Source organism: Nasonia vitripennis, chromosome 4, assembly GCF_009193385.2.
Source record: "Nasonia vitripennis strain AsymCx chromosome 4, Nvit_psr_1.1, whole genome shotgun sequence".
Classification (NCBI taxonomy): domain Eukaryota; kingdom Metazoa; phylum Arthropoda; class Insecta; order Hymenoptera; family Pteromalidae; genus Nasonia; species Nasonia vitripennis.
The window spans coordinates 2,701,560-2,723,219 of NC_045760.1; the positions used below are offsets into that span (position 1 = coordinate 2,701,560).

General features: G+C 47.9%; 1 protein-coding gene across 4 annotated transcripts in view; it reads left to right on the top strand.

Moving 5' to 3' along the window:
- The first annotated feature begins 845 nt into the window (after positions 1 to 845).
- LOC100120688 (disintegrin and metalloproteinase domain-containing protein 10) overlaps positions 846 to 21,660 on the top strand; it is a 36,160-nt gene continuing 15,345 nt past the window's right edge. For 3 of the 4 annotated variants that reach the window (XM_008213180.4, XM_031928683.2, XM_016985429.3), the window contains exons 1-4: positions 846 to 1,823; positions 4,311 to 4,636; positions 6,218 to 6,365; positions 12,076 to 12,194. In XM_008213180.4, the coding sequence (XP_008211402.1) occupies positions 4,555 to 4,636; positions 6,218 to 6,365; positions 12,076 to 12,194 (349 nt within the window). In that variant the 5' untranslated portion in view covers positions 846 to 1,823; positions 4,311 to 4,554. The other variant, XM_031928682.1, reaches the window with a different exon arrangement.

Genomic DNA, 21,660 nt, shown 5'->3' on the forward strand with positions numbered 1-21,660 from the left:
AGGTGTAGCCGTGCGTCGTAAAAATGAGAAAATAAGAGCGTTACGACTGGCAGTGTTCGTTGCTGACCTAGGAAAAACCTGCATTGTTGTCGGATATGACATTGGCGTGTGATTATATCCAATCAGTGCAATATCAACAATTATTTTTAAAAACAGCTCAGCCTATTGTTTAACGAACAAAGACGTCCTTCTCTTTTATATTTGCTGCGGTCACTCGGAGATTAAAAAAAAAAATCATTTTTAGGCATAGCCGAAAACCTCGATCAGCTTTCGCGGCAGTGATTCAGCGCGATTAAAAGACCGAGGATACGTGCACATGCACTCCTGCGCGGCGCCGGGGTCGTTTACCCCGGTCCTGCACACGCGTGGGCATATATAGGAAGTATCTATACTTGCGGATAAGAGTATCGGCCTCCGCCGAAAAAATAGGCTCTACTCCGAGAATTGATCGGCCACGAGCGAGTGCACGCATTACAATGCACGCACACAGTCAAATTTCGGGCTTGCGATTTCCATCGTGTATATAAGTGTACTATATAGGTGCGTATGGGAGCGCGAGTCGTGGCCGCCGTAAAACGAACCCAACCCACGCACGGCGTGACGGCGGCAGCGGCGGCGGCGACGGCAGACAGACAGCTAAAAGGTACCTATATAACCAAGGAAAGAGAGTGTGTGGTGGGGCAAGTCGTTGTCCTCATTCGCGGCGCGCTGATCGCGACCTGTTCGCTGCGCAGCCGCTTCGCTCCTTCGGTTTACGTGCGCGCGTATATACATATATATATATATATATATATACATGCACACGAGCGCGCGAGCAGTGGTGGAGGCTACAGAGGCACTGTCACTATTCAGCCGCCAGTGTCTCTCCAGTCGCCGCAGCGCGCTCCGTCGCGACGCCCGTTTCTTCGCACTCGTCGCTGCACACGCGGCCGAGTACTTGTGCATCTAGCTTCGGTGTCGCGCGTGGTCCTGTGCACGCACTTCCTCGAGACATTTCCGCTCGAATATAGAGATATATCGCCGCATAACACCGACCAACTGTGCGGGCCGCTTCGAACGCGTGGAGGAAGGAGAGGTTAAGCTGTCGCGAGAGACCTATACACGTCCTTCCTTGTTGCATCCGTTATATCCTTGTGCGCGCGCGACTACTCCAGTGTGTTACCTGTATAGAAGTTACTAACCTTCTGACGTCCAGCAGCTCACTCGCACCTCCAGCCACGTGTGTTTTCGGGAGGAAGCCCGCTGTGTCGTACATAGTGCATCGCGTGAGATGGAAAGGAGCGAAATGCAACAGCAGCGAGAGTAGGCGGACGAGGCGATAAAATGCGTAATAAAGTCGCGCGGGATGAAGGATAGCCAGCGTTAAAGGCCGAGGAGAGAGAGAGAGAGAGAGAGAGAGAGAGAGAGAGAGAGAGAGAGAGAGAGAGAGAGACGAAGCGAAAGAAGGAGACATAGATGCATCGCGCATGTGGAAAGCGGAGCGAGGAAGAGAAGCGAAAGAGAAGGAGATAAAAAAAGGAAGCTCCATCTCTCTCGCTCGGAGCGGTCCTTTCGCAAGAGGAGCGCGCGCGCCAGCAGAAATCCCCAAGAGAGATAGAGCTGCGCTGCCTCGCGCGCGCGAGAGAGGAGAGAAGAGAATGTAAGCTTGCTTGGCTGCTGCTGCTACACACCGCGCCGCGAGTTGCTCTCTGTACAGCGATGCCAGATCTACCTGGCCGCCGCCGCCGCCGTTGCTCCTGCAGCTTACCGGATACACATCGGTGAATCATGCCGTCGATGATCCTGCCGTTGTTGCCAGTGTCCGGCTGCCTGCACTTCTCCAGGTAAATTTCACAATTTTTATCCCGCATTATTTCGCCCGCTGATCCGAGGATGCCTCTCGGTTTATACTCTCGCGTCGCGCACGCGTCTCCCGCTAAAGGAGACACCTGTTAGGAGCGTTGCTCTGTTATTTTTAGAACACACCGGCGATAGGTGCATATTATTATATCGGCCGCGGTTTCGACCATGAACTCGGCATATAGGAACCACGGTTACATGAGCAGAGAGTCACGCAGCTCTCGATGAGTGTATAAACGCTTTGACCATGACTTCGGGGAATATACTTATATTCGTGAGGGTCCGCGACGCGCGGTGTACCACTTACTTGCCGGAAGCTGCCTTATTGTTTTCCTTCGCGGTAGAAAAGTTTCTGGCGTCGCGCGCGCGCTTGTTTTCCTTTTTTTTTCCTGCATCCACTGTCTCGACGGGTGCACTTCGAAAGGTGCAGAGGGAGCAACTGTTTCGTAGTGTTATCCAAGTTTTTACTCGCGGAAAAAACGGCTTAGTCGAGCCATTTAACCGCTAAAAGTTTCGTTAGAACGAGGAGAGAGAGAGAGAGAGAGAGAGAGAGAGAGAGAGAGAGAGAGAGAGCTCGTTCATCATTCACGCCAGTCACTTGAATGACGATAAAAGATCTGAATTATCCTCCATACTCTTGATTATTTTTTCGGCAACACTATATCGCCGTGAACACGAGCCGATCAAATCATTGATCCGTTGCGAACTATGCGAACTAGTTTCTATAATAAATACTATGAACTCGCGCTTAAAACAACTGATGGTCACTACGCGCGCGTATACTGGTCGCATTTATTCGCAACTGAAGGGAAATACACTCTGCACGTGCGTTTCGGTATAGAGCGGTATTAGCGAACAATTATTCCGAGGCAATAAATAATCCCCAACTTTCCACTCCATTCGCGTTTCGCGCTCGCATTTAATGACGATAGCGCTCTCTTTCAATTCCGCGAAGAATTAAAAATAAATTGGCCCGCGCGCAACGGTGGAAATTAGCACTCTTAACCTACTAGCTCGCGAAACAATAAATTACCGTAAACGCGCGTAACTTTAGCTCGGAAACAAAAGCGCGACATTACAAAAACTTGCCATCGAGCGAGAGCAAAAAATACGCAAGAAAGCAAATTCCAGGTCGTAAGTCGAGTATTTAACGCAGGCATAAACGCCAAGGCAGAAAGAAAAGAAAATTGAAGGTACGTACGGAAGAAAAAGAGTTCGGCCGTATAATTAACCGGCGCGCGTACATAATAAACAAATGGAAGAGCGAGAGAGCGCTCGATTCGCTAATGAATGGGCTGAGCCGCGAGACGATTCATACAGCACACAAAACGGCATAATACACGTGCGTCAGACGGAAAGCGAATGAAAAGTAGCGACGACGGAGAGGTATCGATGGTATTCATTAGCCGCAAAAGAAAGGCATGAAAAAGTGTGCATCGTTGGCCTAATTCCATTCTCGCTCTCGCGCGAGTTTTTGCCGCAATTAAACATCGCGCACGCCTGTCTGCTCTCTCTCTCTCTCTAAGTATTCTCCCTCTCTCTTTTCTAATGAAAATCCTTACGTAAGGGCAACGATAATAGAAGCAGCGACGGTAAGAGGGAGGACTCGCTTGCGGAAAAAAAAATATGAATGACCTTGCGTGCGCGCGAATTTCACTCGAGCCGAGAGCGTATGCTATAGTATAGTGTGTTACTACATCCGAGCGCTCTTGCGAGCTTCCGCTCGCGCGCGAGTCATGCATGGATGCGCTAGACGGCTCTTCTCTCTCTCTCTCTCTCTCTCTCTCTCTCTCTCTCCATCGGATCGCGTTATGCGTGCGTGCGACGGCTGATGCGATATACACTATGCATAACTCGGTTGCGCGTTTTTACACGGCTGGCATTATACTCGCTGCTGCTGCTGTGTGTGTGGATAAGTCACATGGGTAAACATAAGGTCGGTGTCGCAGTCGTTGATCCCACGCGCGATCGCTGCTTCGCATTGGAATAAATCGCGCAGAAAGGGGATTTTGTGATTAATTTCTGTTATTCGGATCGAGGAATCGCAGTCGAATTAATGCACCTCATAACTCCGATCAATATGTTGTTCGCTTCTTTTACGTAACGTAAATCCATTCTCTCACACCTTGACTGGATTCGCGAAATGCGCGTCGGAGAGAGCTGATAGGGTTTCCAGTCGGATTGCAAAAATTCAGGCAACGCTCCTATATATAACTGACAAATTCGAAAATCCCTTCGTACGAAACTACCTTCTAGTGACTTCACGCGTAGCTACAAAGCACCGCCGACGGCAAATCCGATTACGCCTTCACTCGACACTTTCTCTCGCGGTCGGTCCTTGAAAATGGCTATAATCTCTCTCCGGTTCTCTCCGGTCACGGCCAGGAAAAATACAAGCCAAGTACGCATTACTACATCAGTGTTTTGATTTTCTCTCTCTCTCTCTCTCTCTCTCTCTCTCTGTTTTTCAGCGGCTGACACTGATAACGGCGACGTCGAGGAATAAGACAAGCGCTAGAGCAGCTCATACGAAGAGAAATTGTGGGATGCTCCTGGATAAGTCAGCGGTGAGAGGAGCCGTAGAAGTAGCCTCGTCGTCGTTTTGGCAGCGCTGCAGGCGAAGAAGAACGATAAGGGGCAGCAGAGGGGCAATGCCACGTGGCAGGTAGCGTTGCACTTGGCGTGCGGCCCGGCCCCGCGAGAGGCTCACGTAAAATGCGCCCGGCCCTGCCGCTCCTGCTCTTCTGGCTTGCCCTCGTGCAAGGCTTGCCCCTGCATCCCGTCACGCCGCATCTAGGTAAGCCGTTAATGTAGAGCCTCGTAATAAAACGTTCTGCTAAAGCGCGGCTCTCTGAAAGAGCGTTGTCCTCTGCCGACATAATTGACTGCCGTGTTCTTGAACTTACGCGCGCATTTCCATATGCGTGCGCCCGTTCTCCTGCTCTTCAACAATGGCCGGGCGTTCGCATCGCCGCCGCTGCCGACGAGTCATAATTAGCTTTATTTCCGATATAGTAAGCGCGTGTGGGAAAACACGCTCCGCTATATAATATGGCTCCTCAGCGCGAAAAATCGCTCGCTCTTGTTATTGCGGAGCGAGAGAGAGAGAGAGAACCGTTTCTTTAGGCTGCTTTCATGAAGCGACGATGTTTTCCTCTCGCTCCATTGGAGTTTTTCATCGGGCTAATTTTTTGCGCTCGCGGTGACTCATTTCTTCGCGACGAGCATGCATATGATTATACGGAGTGGTTAGACTGGTCCAAAAGTGTCAAGTAGACACACGAGCGTTAATTTCTTCTTCTTTGTCCTCTCGCAACGGTAGCTCGCCGGTGTGCAATATATTTTTTCTTGACCGCACCTCGGGCCGCTTATGTATGCACTCTTCTCTCTCTTCTCCACAGCCATCGCATCGCGAAACCCCGAGCACGTTTCTCCAGTTTAAATTTTTGACTTTCATTCAAACTTTTTAGCTCTCCCGCTGCACCGCCCCTCGGACTTTTAATAAAAAAGTCTACTCCATCTCTTGTTTTCTATCCAAACGTTGAATACGTCTCTGTTTTTACGCTCTGCAAAAATTCGAACTATAATTCCGCTCTCGTATATGCGTACGCTTAGTTTTATCTCGGAGCGAAGCTTCTGTTGTTGACGATGACTATAATGAAACGAAAGATTCGATATCAAGCGTCTTGCACGAGCAAGGAGCTTACTACTTATTCGCAGTGGCTTCATTAAAGCTCAATCGAATTTATCGATTTACGATTAAATTAAAATATATAAGAGGATTCTTGCCTGGCTTCGGTGTCACTCTCTCTCTCTCTCTCTCTCTCTCTCTCTCTCTCTCGCGCGCGCGCGCGCGCGCGCGAAGCTCCGTTAATAAATAAGCGTCTGCTATAGATAAATCGCATTTTATTCCAAAGGTCAAGCCTCTCAGTAGAACGTTATCACGGTATACGTCACTCATTGTACGCGCAGTGAGCGTAAAATCTATATCTCGTGTTATTTCCCCCCTTTTTGTTAGGTTTTAGCCCAGACTTTGAATTGCTCGGTATCAAAAGAAAATAACTTTGTTCTGTGAAAAGGGCGGTTTTGCTCTATTCACTGTCATAAAAGCGGTAAGCACGTCAAGCCCAGTGAATCTATTCATTCCCAGTCTCAAGTGTTCGTTCGGCTGTCCCGTGTGTATGTGTGTGGGGTCTATATACATACAGCCCCCTTTATACCCAGGTCATGTTACGCTTTTTATTGCTGGAATAGTTTTTACGCGCAACGGTTTTGTTCGATTGAAGCACACGCAGTCCGCAAGCTTGCGAATACACTGTTGATAAAATTTGTATACGCGCAGCGAATAATGTTTTGTTTTTCTTTTCATCTTTTCCAGGAATCATTCGCAACTCGTACATCCGCAGCTATGAACCGGCCTGGTACGACGCGGCCACCCTGCGAAGACATCGGGATCGAGTGCGTCGCGACGCTTCGTGGCCCGCAAAGGATCAGCCACTTATCCTCCGTGTTCGTGCTCTCGACAAGTCAGTAGCTATTACAACTCTACTTCTACCCTCTTTAGTCTACCACTATTCAATTTGTAATACTGCTACTCCAGCCGATGCTTTCACCGAATTTTTTTCTGGCCCGAACGAATAATTCAAGTTTTAACAAATTGATTTCATTTTTCAACATTTTTTTCATTCTTGACATTCAAGGAAGACTGTGGATTGAAGCTTTCGAATTTTATCGGATTTAAATATTTACACGAGCTAAACATCACACCGCAGGTGTACCAGTTCCTTTTTCACCGAGGTGTGCATGCCGGGAGAAAAAATAATTCCAATATAAAGGACTGGAATATTACTGCGTAAAAATTTAAGCATTCATTATGCAAGCACTCGATTTTGTTCGAGAGCTCGGCCCGAATTAATAAATTTAATCCAGAAAGCTGTTTAATTTCAGTTTAAAATTCTCTCGAAATAAATCGAATGCCAGCACGCACCGAGTGTTTCAATTCTAACGCAAAGCAGTATTCCATTTGTTGGAATTACCGAAATATAATATTAAAACGAGAACTCGAACCAACTGTTGCTCAAAAGCTCAGACAGAATACCTAAATCTTATAGGTATAAAAAGAAAATAGTAACAGCAGAGAGCAGTATAGCAGCAGTAGCATCAGCAGCTGCTGCAGCAGCTGCAATGGCTGAAACAAAGCTCGACCACAAAGTGCAGGCGTGCCACAACTGAGCTATTCGCTGTGGTGTACGTCCATACATAGCCATGCAGCAGCAGCAGCAGCAGTTCGCCCTGGCAGAGCTGCGCGTATAGCAACGTTTGGCTCGTGACTCTAAAGTATCAAAAACTCTCCCCTCGTCCCCGTCGATTTCTGTCCTTTGTCCATCGCGCTGTCGACGAAACTTGCCGCGAACTTGAAAGCGCTTACAGCAGGTCCGGCGAGAGTTGGCCAAAGCGAGGCTATGTATAACTATACACGTCGACGGGCGTTTGCTCACGTTCGCGCGTGCGAGAACTTTGCCCGCAACTCGATTGAGACTCATTAGCAAAATCGCCGAGGTTGGCCGCCGCCGCTGCTGATAGAACTGATCTTCGAGTTTTATCGCGTAGCCGAGGGAAACTTCTCTCGCGCTACGATGGATCTCCGAGGGCGAGGCTTGACCACTGTCCGAGATTGAGAAAGAGAGAAAAAAGAGCAAGAAAGTGTCTGTGTGAGCTGCGTCTTTGTCTCGGAAGCACAGAACTACGGACTTAGCTATTGGGGCCGCAAGTTTTTCACGGGGATTTTCTCCCGCGCTTTTTACCTTCAACTTTTTGATGGCCACGCCGGACTAAAGGAGATTAAGCACCGCGCGATGCTCTCAAGAGGCTATTGTTGTTTCCAAGTCCGTCCTGCGGCGCAAACGCGAGCGACAAGTATAAAGCAAGCGGGCCGATTAATTTTTTATGCGTGCTCGCACCGAAACAGATCGATCGGGCGCTTAAGAGCTCGCCGGTGTAATGGGACTCGATTGTGCGGTGGGATCGCAAAGGAAAGGAAAATTCGCGCGGGGGAGAAGGGCAATGTCTTTTTACGTTATCGGCCTTTGGAGGGATGAGCTAGCTGCGCCCCGGCAATAAAATGTAAAGTAGGCATCGATCTCTCGTCTTTTCCGCTTTACTTGCAATCGAACTCTCGCGCGCCGCTTATTCGATGTAGGGCGAGCTCGGCGCGCTATACCTATACAGCTCGACGGATATCTCGCTCGTGTTTCGTCTTCGATTCCACCTGCAGCTCAGCTCTCCGTCTTTCTTTTTCCTCCAGGCGCAGTGTCGGCCAGCATCGGAGCCTTTGTTCCGCGCGCTGTACATCAGCGTTCTGCTCTACTTTTCGCTCGAATCTCTCGACGAAAACCGAGAAAGCCTCCGGAAGTAGCAAGGACACTTCCTCCGGTGCTTCCTTTTCGTCGTACTACTCGAGGCCATTACGCGAGTTCTCTCTCGGTGCAGCCCGACAACGACGACGACGACGACCGGAAGAATCCCTGGTTCTTCCTCCCCCTCCCGCGGCTGTAAACGAAAATGCGAGGCGCAGATTATGCCGAGCTTTATTATTCTTTTTCCCTCGATCCTCGTTCCGGCGAGCCTTTTCCACCACCGCGATATCGGGGACAGAGAGAGAGAGAGAGAGAGAGAGAGAGAGAAAGACACGTTACGTATTTAATTAAACGAAGCACACGGCTGTACCGCGTTACTGCTGCTGTCGGGGAGTATCAATCGACAAGACGCAGTGTAGGGCTGCGGCGCTAATTAACCGGCAGCAGCGGAGCCGCCGCTGCCGATAATTGAATCTCCGATAATTGGAAAGATTGCCGAATCGTATATATGGCAAGCTAAAGAGACCGTGCTGGCTCGAGCTCCTGTCTCCGATGCCTGGGACTGGCTGCTTAGATTTTTTCTCGATAAATTTTCCTCGTTACAATACCTCCCCCCCCCCCCCGATGCAAAAGACAGCACTCGATCCTCGAACTTTTCCCGCAGCAGGGGGAAAATAACGATATCGGTTTTTGGCAAGCGAGGCATTGTTTCACGCGCGAGCTTGCGCATTTGAATAAAAAGCTCTCGCATTTTTATACGCCTTGCTCTCGGCGCCCGAAAGGAGAACTGCGTCGGCTTGATTTGCGGCTGTTATTGCGGGAGGACTGTATATATGTACGCGCGCGTTGCAACCGGAAGGCGATTTTAGTCTAGCGGTTACTGCAGAGCAGCGCTAGTCTCGGCTGTGATGCTGAAGTGCTGCCTGCGAGAAAACTGCGTGAGTAGAGCCGTCGCGCGGAAAGGCGATCGTTAACTTTTACCGCGCGCGAGCTTACAGCCAACTCTCTCCTTTTTTCGCTCCTCGTTTCTCTACCACTAACAGCAGCAGCGCGCGAGAATGCCTGCGCTTTGCACTGCGTGTGGGACGTTAAATTTTTAATGAAAAAATCCGGGTGTGTTGTGCTTTCTTTTCTTTTTTTTCATTCTTTTTTTTTTAATAATTTTATCGCGCTGAAAATGAAAAATCTTCTGCATCAGACGCGCACCAGCGAGGCAACAGATTTTTGTTGATTGCCCGGAAAGTGGCTGGATGCGCCGCTACGGCTTTTAAGCCGGCTCAATGGCTTTATTCCGTCATTGTCAATTGGAAAATAAAAGCGGTGGCTCGCGTAGCGCGCGCTGTGTAATGAGTGCGCGTCGTGTTTTCTTTTACAGCTATACATACTCTTTTTATCGCAGGAAATTCGAATATTTTGGCTTCCATGAATATACTTGCCGCGTAATGAACTGCGGATGGATTATTCCTTTGGCGCTATATGTTTAAATCGTTGCGGCTGTGCCGAATTTCAATGGGTCCTTTCATCCTTTGTCAGTTACTGCCTACGCGTTTAATCGAGCTTACGACTAAAAGTTTACGCGGCCAATTAACGCTGCATACATATATAGCCGAAACGAATAGTGATAAAAAGGAAACAGTAGCACAGCGATGCAGCGACGGTTCATTTGATATGAAATCAGTAATATGATTGCGTTTGTTTCAAAACCATCGGAAATTGCGCGTATTAACGACGCGACGAGCGAACAATCGAGCGTAAACAGCGTAATTTTAATGGAATAGATGAAATTGCTTTGTAAATATATTACCGAATGTTAATTTTCGAAAAGCCAGCTGTAAAGGGGACAAAGCGCAGAGATCGCTATTCGAGATACCTGATGGTCGCATATAATCGCGAAAATTGTTTCAGTCGAAAAATACAGCCGATTAATAAACGATGATGAAGTAGCGTGTCACAGTAGCAGCGGCGGCGTATACGGGCGAGTGTATATTCCGCAAATGATGCATCGCACCCGCGAGAGGTACTTGCGGCGAGCGACTATTGGCCGCACATATAAGCTCCGGTATATACTTGCGGCCATTGGCTAAAATTGGACAAGTGCATGAAACGCGCAGCTCTCGGACACAAAGCCCGGCGTGTGCGTCTCTCTTTCTCTCACTCTCTCTCTCTCTCCGGGCACAGATGTAATAATCGAATGGCTTACGATTGGTTTATCTGATTACCAGCGCACCGCGGTCTACCCATTGTCCGGATGAACAATGTGTGCGCGGCTCGAGAGAGTTGAAGCTGCACTTGCGGATCGAGAGTATAGCTGTTTCATATTACGCGGTGTGATGTGCATAATTACAACTGCTTCCAGCACTCCGTTGTCTGTATACCTGATCACGAAACATGGAAGGGGTAGTCTCGAGAACGTCAACAAACGCGCTTATTCTCTTTGTGTATAGGAGTCGGGTCGGGTCTTTTGCAATTTTACGCAGTATTTCATCCGCTGCGGCGTGTCGGGGGCTTTCTGTTCACTGGCTGGTACTTTGGCGTCCGGGACGAGGCGGAAATCGAAATTGACATTGAAAAATTGAGAGAAAGAGAGAAGAGAATCCGCCGCGGCGGCCCGTAATCTCGTTTGTTTGCAGCGAATTCCCGGCGCTGCTGCATCTCGTGACGACACGGCGGCTGCGTCCCATTTATACCGGGCTTGCCGCTTCGACGGAATGGACACGTGAAATGGCACGGGAAAATTGAACGAAAATTCCCGGGGAGGAGGCGAAAAAGGAAAGAACTGTATTCTCTTGCATAATAAACATCGAATAATAAACCGCGACTGCGAAACGACTAACTATATACGCGCAGTGACAGTATATACTATAGCGGTATACACAGAGAGTTGTCGGAGGGGATCAACGTAAAGCCGAGAACACTCGCTCGCGCGCTATTTCCGCGAGCGCCGCGCGTCAGAGCCGCGATAACAGTTTAGGTGCGGACAATGAAAACTTAATCCTCGCTCGTGCAGTCGTGCGTCAGCTTGTTCTCTCTCTCTCTCTCTCTCTCTCTCTCTCTCTCTCTCTCTTTCTCTCTCCGCCGCAGCCGCGAATCCAGGCTTGCGAAAAAGAAGTAATGTAAGGTACATAATATCGTTGCCGCACGCGCTGATGATGTGTATCTCTCTGTTCGCGACCTGACATTGAAACGTCTGCGCCGGAGCTAGACTTAACGAGATTATTTTGCGTAAATTTACTTAGACAATTACATTACACGCAGTAGCTAGCGGTCATACACGTGGCTTGTATTAACGAGAGCCGCGTAGTAGCTTGTGTGTACACAGAGAGAGAGAGAGAGAGAGGGAGAAAGATTAGGCCTTCAATCGCATTGTGTCGATGCCGCTACTTTGGGAATCCGAGGAACGAGCTTTGCTTAAGCTCACGCAGCCTTCGCGGTCTCTCCCTTGTCGCTTGTAAGAAAGTTGCTCGGTACATTCGAAGCCATCCCTCTATCTCTCGCTCGCGCGAGCGAGTTACAAGAGTAGTAGGGCTTCGCGGGTTTGCGCGTGAACTTCAACTTGCTAGACCAGTGCAGCCGATATTCCGGGCCATGGCCGGCACGTCTAGCCGCATCTCTCTACGTATTTACCTTGAGCCTCGCGAGGTTTAGCTGGTTTTAGCCTCGCCCATTGTATGTACGCCTGTGCTTGTCTGTACGTCGATGATCGTGCGTGAGCGGGATAATCCATTTTTCGTTTTTTTTCTGCTGACGCTCGCGGTGTATCCTGGCTTGATTAGGCGGATTTGAGATTTGCTTGCTAATTCAATTGTATACGCCTGATAATCAAATCTATGCGGTCTATACTTCTCAGCGATCTAACCAACACCTTTTCTTCTGTTTTCAGGCAATGGACAATGCGCTTGGTGCACGACTCGGGCTTATTCTCGAAGGACGCCGTGTTCGAGGGCTCCAACGGGCTCATCGACTTCGACGTCAGCCACTCTTACACCGGCACGATACTCGGTAAGCGCGATATTCCTCGTCTCTTTAATAACCCATTTATTCTCCAGGGAATTAGCATACGGTAGTCGCAAAGCGCACTTTTTAATCGCCTTGTCGAGTTTGATAATTCGAGATAAGTTTTTCCCGCCGCTGCCGCCGAGAGAGAAAAGGTACTAATTCATTCTCATCGGGCAATTTAATTCTCAACGGCTCGAGAGAGCGACTACTCGACGGTGCCCGGAGTTAAAGAGCTGAGGTATCAAGAAATTTTCGCTGAGCGAAGAACGTTTGAAAAATGCATTTTTTTCACAAACTTGTTTTACGCGCTGTGTGTCAACTATATTTTGCACGTCGAGGGTGTTCATTGAAATTTCGAAAGAGGAAGTCCCCGGTAGAAAATTAACGAGTGAAACCCGTTAAAAAGTTAAGTTTAGTTGACCATTATTGTCAAATTCGAATGTAAAAAAATAAAGCAAAATGTTGCTGATATTTTAGTGATGCGTGTCTATTATACCGACACAGTATTATTTTTAAGTTAACGTTTGCATGTTTTATTACAAATATTTGGATTTTTCACGATTGCAAGATATTTTTCTATAATTTCTGGATTGTAACAGTCATTTGACAAATGTCATGCGCAAATGTTCGGTTTTATCTTGAATTAATGTGTATGTCTATGCATTTATAATGTTTAAACTCTTATTTATTTAAATTGTTAACCATAACTTAGCTAAGTGGCCCAAAACTTAGCTTATTAACCGTTAACGTTTCTACCAGTGGTCGAGCCACTGAATAATCAATCCGAGCCTCCGGTAGTATCCGGCTGACTTAATGCGGGTCATTCGCGCGAAGGGAATCAATAAAGAAAATGGAAGCCGAGATCAGCAGGCATGGCTCTGCTGCTGCTGCTGCTGCTGCTGCTGCTGCTGCATTTAGCCTTACGTGTAGCCTTATTTCAATCGCAAAGTGCGCTTATCAAACTTGTAAATTTATGTCCCGCTCTCAACTAGTTAGTCGATATCTCATAAAAATTAATGGCCCACTCAGGCCAGAGTGCTTCTTCCCGCTCAGGCTTTTTTCTCTCGGTATCTCCCTCCGCGCTCTATATACGCACGAGGCGAGCGAATTTCCATTTAGTCCTGTATAGACCCATCGCCGAAGGGAGAAAAGAGAGCGCGCATATAGGACGCCGAGTCTAAGAAACAAGAGCAACCCTCAAACTCGACATTTGCATAATCGGGAAGTATACACCGAATGCGTTGTGTGTGCGTGTGTGTGTGTCTAGGTAGTGGTGCACTACTTGCCTCTTTCGCGTTAAAAGCGCTCGAATTATCGTGCGGTCGCTGTGTTCTATACCATCCACCCTCTCTCCATAGAGCTACTCATGTGATTCCGAAAGCGTGTATTTTCAACGCTGGAGCTGTTTTTCGAGCATACGCCGCTCTGAGGATCACAAGTTGTTAGCAGGACTTGTAGTTCCGAGGAATTTGCATGTTATACGCATATTGCCTCTCTTTTCGAGTGTTCGCCTAACCTCTACACGCGTATCTTCAACACGCCGGGCTATAATATACAAATTAAGTTGTACCTTGTTAGAAGGCTTCGTTATGTCGTTATATTTTTACTTACTAGAATTACTAGAATCCGTTAATTTCATTGTCACATTTCTCTCTCAATTTTGCCGTATTATTTATAATTACTCGAGAGAACGAGATATAACGGAGAAGAATATAAATAGCGCGGGGGATTTACAGGAAAATAAGAGAAAGTTTCATTTTTCTTTGGTTTAGTCGGCGGGGGTAACGAACCGACTTTTTCGTGTCCTTAATTTAATGGCCTCTCAAACTTTGCTCTTATATCATTAATTTCTTTTAAAACTTTTTTCCTACAGAGGCGGAGAGAAGAATTGCGGAATCCGCATGTAAGCGAGTACTTATTCTCGCGAAGAAAAAGGAGATTTGCGGCGTATAAGAGGCATATAGTTATACACCGGTATAAACATCGCGTGCTTTAAAATTTACATTGAAACAATTGAGAAAAAACGATCTTGAGTAGAAGGTCTACCCTTAAGACATCTTTTATAACTAGAACTATACTATCTCAAAGGAGATAACAAAAATACCAAGTTTTGAGTTAGATCACATTCATTCCTCATGCAGGGATCCGATAACTGCGCGAGCGTATTCCTTCAGCGTTAGCGCGCAATAATTCTTCCTCTTTCTCTCTATTTTTTTTTCAGCGCGTATGAGGAAACAACCGGCTCTTATACTCGCTGCTATAAGAAACGAGCGGTAAATATTCCAGATGCGCGGAGGCCTTTTCCACCCTTTTTTTCTCCTCCGTCTGCAGCAGTTAGTCCCTCGTCTTTCTTGAGAGCTCAAGGCATTGCGTGCGTGGAAGAATATAGAGAGACTAGACTCAATTTTTGCCTCTCGGCGTCATCGTAATCGAGAAAGGAAATTGTTGCATCGAACAAACGAAGAGGAAAATTTAATTGCTTAGTCCGCCCGAGCAAATCCTACCATTATACACCGCGTGCGGCCGTCTGTCGCGCTGGGAAAGAAAAGTCATCGCGTGCCGGCGCAGTTAAAAATGAAATACGCCTCTGCAGCGCGGCGGTCTTTTGATATTATTACATTTGTAAGCGCGCGCTTGTTCTTCCTTTCGCTCTCCCCCGCGACGTCTTTCCGTTGTTCAAAGTCGATTAAAAGCGCCGTCTTTTTCCGCTCGGCTAATTCGGCCTGTCTCTCGCGCTCTCTTTCCGCGCGCGTCGCTGAAATTAAGAGCGACGCTCGGTGTTGTCGCCGCGAGAGTTTCAGCGGAAAGAGAAAAAGCGCATACGCGTCTGCTGAGTCGAGTGAATTATCAGGAAATTATATCCGGTATAAAAGAGCAATGCGTTAAAGAATGCAATTAACGCTCCGATTCCGTTTATTGGAAAATAAATCGAAGCTCGCTGAAAGTAAGATATACGCTTCCCGGATTAATCTCACTTCGCGCCTCGATTCTCGTCTCGTCTCTTCCGCTCTCCATCAGTGCATTTCGGCAAGCTTCCAAACGGCCTGCTCGCGGCTATTGCTGACTAAAAAAGTGCGGCTAAAATAGAAGAAGGGAAATAGCGCGAGAGGTCCTTATTCCTTTGAAAATCCTCGAATAACTCGAGCTTTCCACAGAGATCCATTAGCATCGGTCGTACGGCAACTAGTCTCGCGCCTGACCAGTGCTCGACTATTTCCACTTGGCGCTCGAGCGCGAACGAACAGACAGACGGATCCTCGCGACTTAGAAGTACACCAGCACCTGAGAGAGAGAGTCTCAAGATCGATCGGTGATACGACGTGAATTGCCAAACATTCTTCATCGAATTTAATCTCGTTGATTTACGTGACCCGAAAGCGATGAACTCTCTGCTATATAGCGGCACGTCGGGCTAGGGAGAACAAGAATGTGTAGACTCTCTTTCTCTCTCCACTGCAACCTAACTTGTGCTCGCACGCGGCTGCGGAATATTTAAAGAGGTTCGCGAGCGTGCGAGGGATGGATGGCAAGAGGAGACATAGGGAGACTCGCAAATATTTTCGCAAAACGAGAGCCCGCATATACCTTTGTTCTTTTTCCACTTGCCCTATAGGATTTCCGCTAGTGGGAAAAGAATCTTTTCGAAGGAGAGCTTTAATCCAATCAATTTACCTTGCATATAGTATTATTCCAGTCAACGGTCTCTCGAAGCTCCTTTTAACGCTCGACTATATATACTGAAAGGGAACGGATATTAAAAAGCAGCGTAGGCTGGAGAAGCCAAAGGAAAAGAGAAAACTCAGGTGGAGAGCCAATAATCAATCGTTAACCTATAGAGGCTGCACACCGCAAGTTCGCCGCCGCGCGCCGGTCCCACGGGTGCTGTGTGCAGCGGCACAGGCGCGAGAGAAAAAAATGCAGCGCCGGCTCGTTAAAAGCCGCAATCTCGCGCGCGAGATCGTCGCCTGGAGAATTAGCCGAGCCGAATTATCGATCTTCTCTGTATACTATATACACGCGCAAGTGGGAGAGACAGGCTCTATGTGTCTATTAGCTCTGATTTAAGGATGTAGCTTGGGCTGCGAAATCGACTTTTGAAAATTAGTCGGTCGGGTTCGCGATGCAATGTTCGTTGTTACCGCGGATGAGCTGGGGGAGGGGGGAGAGGATAATTACAAACTTTCGGACAAACGCGACATTTGTCATTGAATCCCCCTCGGAGCAGGCCGGAACTAGGTGGAACAGTCAACGCCGAGTTAACGAATCGAGGATAAAAGTTTGAAACAAGCGCGCACAACGTTTCGTTGTACCGCGTCCGAGAGAGAGAGAAACAGAGAGAGAGAGAGAGAGAGAGAGAGAGACGACCGACGCATAATATATCTCATTGAGGTCATAAAGTTAGCATTGAAAAGTGGATTCACTGCAGTTTGAAATTTCCGCGCATAACGGCTATGGCATCTACCTATATATAGCTATAGGTGAAATTGACCCATCCCGCCGTCGCCGCGTAGGAAGAAGAATAACGACTAATGACTCGAGGTTTTCCTGCGGCAGACGCGCCGGTGTTGCGGCTATATAACCGCGCCGCGAGCGTTACCTCGAAAGTGCCTATTTTCTTATACTGTTATATATCTTATAACGCGCGCGCGGCGGAGAAGGAAGTTTAGTGCAGTGCCGTGTGTCCCAAACCGACCGTCTAAGAATGATTACAACGCTCGGCCATTGTTTCTAATTTACTAAACAGCTTAGGACTCGAGGCGAGAAACTTTTTGCTATTTGTTCTGTCGCTTTCTTGCATACTTACTTATACTCGACTACTACTACACGCGGAATCTCTCTCGGAGCTTGCGCATTTCGCGGCCGCGCTTAAATCAAGTCTTTGTTAGTCGAAAAATAAGCTCGTAAAAGCGCGACGACGACGCCGCAAAATACAGTATTGATATTAAAATGTGTCAGAGACGCGCTAGCTATAACGTGCACTGTGTGCATAAGCATTTTTTATGCACCTGAGAGAAAGAGCGGGAAAAAGGTGATTTATGCCGAAGGATCTTCGCCCCTTTTTCATGCGGCCTTTATTAGCTGCTTCGTAAAACACGCGCCGTACGTTGTAATTCATTTCGTTATATATATCCGGCTTTCATGCATTTTATAATCAATATTATACGCGCGAGCGGCGTACTCTCCAACTAATCACAGAGTATACGAGAGCTTGCGCTGTATTAAAAGCTGCGAGTCATCCTTTTCGTGTATTAATAATACACTCGAGCGTATAAACGAGAAAGAATTTGTCAGAGCGAGGGACATAGCGTGATGTGTCTACACGGCAGCGTCGTTGCGGAGGGGGGAGGAGCAGATCTAATATAGCTATAGGTGCAGAGTGTCATCGATCTGGTCGTCTGGCTCCTGCTGTTCTGCCTATGATAAAATTCGAGCTTCTCGGACGCGCCCGAGCGAGGAAAACGTGCGCGCTCGCTCGGCCAGTATGTATCCTCTTAGCTTGGCACGCGGCCAATTCATTTGGACATTCATAACCGCGACGCCGCCTACGGCAGCTTTTGCGCTGCTGGCTTTTCAAGCCGCCGCTTTCACCTGACTGCTGCGTCTTGCGCGCTTTTTCATCGAGAATTATAATTTCGCCCTGAACTTTTCTCCCCTTTCAAATTAACGTTAAAATTTTTTAAGTTTTTGTTTTTTCCCAAAGATCATACCTCGAAAGTTCATCCCATTTCATACGCGGCAGTCTCGCGAGTCAAAGGTCGTCGGTTCGTCTAGTGGCTTGGCTTTCTGGTATTGATGCACGAATGCGGTGAAGTGCCCGCGGTCGAAACGCTGCTCGTTTTCTGCCATCGAGTAATTAGCTCTAAACTCGCTTACTGCTCCGGAAAAGAGAGAGAGAGAGGGGGGGGGGCGGCCGAAACAGGCTTTTTCGATCGTTGGGAGAGACGAGTTTCGCTTTGACGCGCGCGCTCGGGCTCAAAACAAAAGTTTCTCCTCGTATAAAGTTTGCGCGCTCGCGCGCATGTAAAACACTGCTCCACTGCAGTTTATACTTTGCCGAACTATCGAGCTTTTATTAAGTCGAATTAGTTCGACGAAGCCCGGACCATCGGCAAAGACTCTTAATTCACAAGCCGGTTTATAAGCAGCAGCTTGAACTTGTTTAATTAAACGTCAACGTCGACTGTTGTAGAAGGTCTATGTTGTATATGGCCGATCGAAATGGCGCAATCACAAGAAGCATTGTGCGTGCCGGTGCGGGGGGGGGGGGGGGTGAGAGGGAAGAGTAATGCACTGCACGACATGTGATATGCTTTTTCGAGACTCTCGCGCGCGCGCGCGGAGCTTTCATTCGGAAAATTCCATTTACCGTATCTGCGAGCGGGAGGATCTTTCTCGCATGCGTTCTCTCTCTTTCTCCATGACAGCAGTGGTAGTCTCGAGAAAAATGCGTAAAATGCGGTAATCTCACGTGCCTCCTCGACTCCAGCGGCTGCTTGCCGCAGACTCATATTTCATGGCTCTCTCTCTCTCTCTCTCTCTCTCTCTCTCACGTCATGCCTTCTTTCCTATATAATTGCCCTTTGCCTCCCGTTTCACCGGCTCTCGACTGCTGCTGGCGCTGACTTCAATTTTTCATGCTGCTCTCCCTTGTATGCTGTATGCTCGAGCTTACTTTAACATGCCGCTGACTCGATTACGTTTTAACGTGATATATTTTTTAGATTTGGCAAAGATCGATTATGCGAATGAGAACACAGTTCGCGCAAGTTTATGATAACTCCAGCGAATAAATAGACCGACGAAGAGATGGCAGACGCGGAACCGGCCGCAATGTCGAAATTTATTACGGATCCAACCTCTCTCGACATGCATTTCTCTATATGTATCATACTCTCCACTTATCGCACACACTTACGTAGATTCAAAGCGCGTTTGAGGGCCGTAGAGGTATTTTTGCGTATCAGCGAGAAAACTTGCGGGCTTTCGTTTTCTCTCCGCAGGCATAGCCAGTGCGAGGCGGAGTAGGATCAGGGAGAAGAAGGGACGATTCCATTTGACGATATGCAGATTTGTCGAATGCCTCGGGGATGCCGACGACGACGAGAGCGCCTTTATGCATCGCGTCGTCGCGACCTTCCTCTTTCTCTCTCCCTCTTCCTTCTCTCTCTCTTCTCTCGTCGCTTTGCGAACGCGCTTATATTCACAGCCGTCTACTCTTCTCGTCTTCTTATACACCTTTGCCGTCGACGTCGCTTTTCTTCCTGCACCTTTTTTCGCCCGGCCCAAAAGATTTAGGCGGCTCTCACGCGTCCCCCGCGATGTACAAAGAAAAATGGAAAACGCGATGGAGAAACGCCGACGACGAGAGTCCGCTACACTTTCATCCTTATATGCCAGGGGAGGAGTATACCTTTTCGGTCCGGATTTCTTTGAAATATCCTCTACACATATTCAGGCATCGCTTGGCTGTACGTCGTATTTTCTAATCCCCTCGTTCGTGCATCGGTGCAGTCTCGTTTTGAAAAATCCGCTGCGAACAATAACAGCTCTCCGTTATACTATAGCTAGGTGTGACCGGGGCTGTATTAGATAGCGTCTAAGAAACTCGATATTGGCCCGCGCCTAAGCCGAGGTTATGCGCCGGTGCTCTGTACACAATACTGACCTGTAGTCGCGTATTTTCATTACCAGCAAGACGTTATTGGAGCAGCAGTAGCAGCAGCCACGATTTACGTCCTCGTAATTTTAACCGTCTTGATCAGTGTCATGTTCGAATTTAATGAAAATCCGATAACCGAGTCAAGCGAATTAACAAAAGATACATTTTTTTCCTATTACCACGAAGAATAACACACCCATCGAGACACACACACACACTCGTTCACGATGGGAAACTAGCAACAGCTGTCTCGTGATTCCCCGGGTTTTCGACTCGTCCTGGCCACTAATAAGCAGACGGGAGCTGGCATTTGCGTGAGAGGAGCCGCTGCCGAACCATCGCGAGCGAGTCACGCGAGACTCGCATAACTCGCCGAGGTTCGTTCAACCTTTCCTATACACTGCTGTCTCTCTTTCTCTGCTCCGCTGCAGCGAGTCTCGTTGTCGTTGCGAGAAAAGACACGCCGCGCTTGAACCTGATGATTAATCGTGAGCTTATTGTCAACCGTATACACGTGCGAGCGGTACCTTATTATTATTATTATTATTAAACAATCCTATCGCTCTCGTCCGTCCTGTGCGTGCGAATAGAGGAAGGCGAAGGAAATGCGACTGCAAAAATTTATAGGGACGTACTGTGCGGCGGCGGTGTACACGCGAATACTCGATCGCTTTTCGCCGGAGCGTTTTGATGAAGCCATAAATTTTCTCGATCTGCGAGAGCGTGTATAGCTTGTTGTTCGACGTTTCCTCGGCTGTGGATGTGAAACTCTGAAGGAGGAGAATACGGATATCTGCAGCTTTGAAAATTTTAATATTCGTTTTCAACTTGTTACATGTCGCCGGAAGTATTACGAAAAAGAGAGACGAGAAGGCGAGTCGATATTTTTTTCCTATAGACAGCTAAATAGACACTTTCCCCGCTCGCGCGTAGTGGACAACGGACGCTATTACACGCGTCACCGAATCCAATGCTCTTGGGCTCGCCATTCCTCGCGACTGACTTCTTCCAGTGCACAGCTTTCGCCGGGTTATTCTTGCGGATCTACGGATGCGGCAGCATCTTCGCGCAGAATCTTTTCTTCGAAAACAGGTCGCTGAAATAATCATTTATCGATTCCGCTCCTCCCGCGCATATAGTCCGAGAGTGCATATGCAGAGAAGACCGACAAATAAATAAAATTATCCACCCATCGCGAGAATATAGACACGTGGAATATACTTGCGTTATAATAAATACGAGAAGAGTTGAAAATCGAGAGAGCGAGGCAGCTGCTAAATTTAGTACAGAGCGACGTGTAGGAGGTGCTGCGAACGAGTCTCTCATGAACGAAAGCGATTTAGCTTCTCGAGTTTTTCCGGAGAAAATGCTTCGAGAGATAAACTCCTCTCTCTCTCTCTCTCTCCTCATATCTCTGGAACGCTCTACCATCTCATCTGCGGAACACAAACTCTGTCAGACTTATTAAAACACTGGCCAAACGCCACTTCTTTGCTCAGGACAACATCGAGTCCTAGTTGACACTCTCTCACTCTCCACATTCAGCTCGCCATCATCACATCACTTTCCATTGCACATTCCATCTCGCACACATCTATCGCCCAAACTAAATTAAAAACACTATATACAGCAATTACTAAAATGTAAATATTGTACAATATAATGTACAGAAAAATAAAATAAATAAATTTCTCTCTCTCTCTCTCTCTGCGCACACATGCTTCCGCTGCGAGAGGAAGAGAGGAGCTAGATCCAATGAAGATGCCGTTGTGTGCCCAGCCGTCGACGCCTGACGCTCCGTGTATCTCC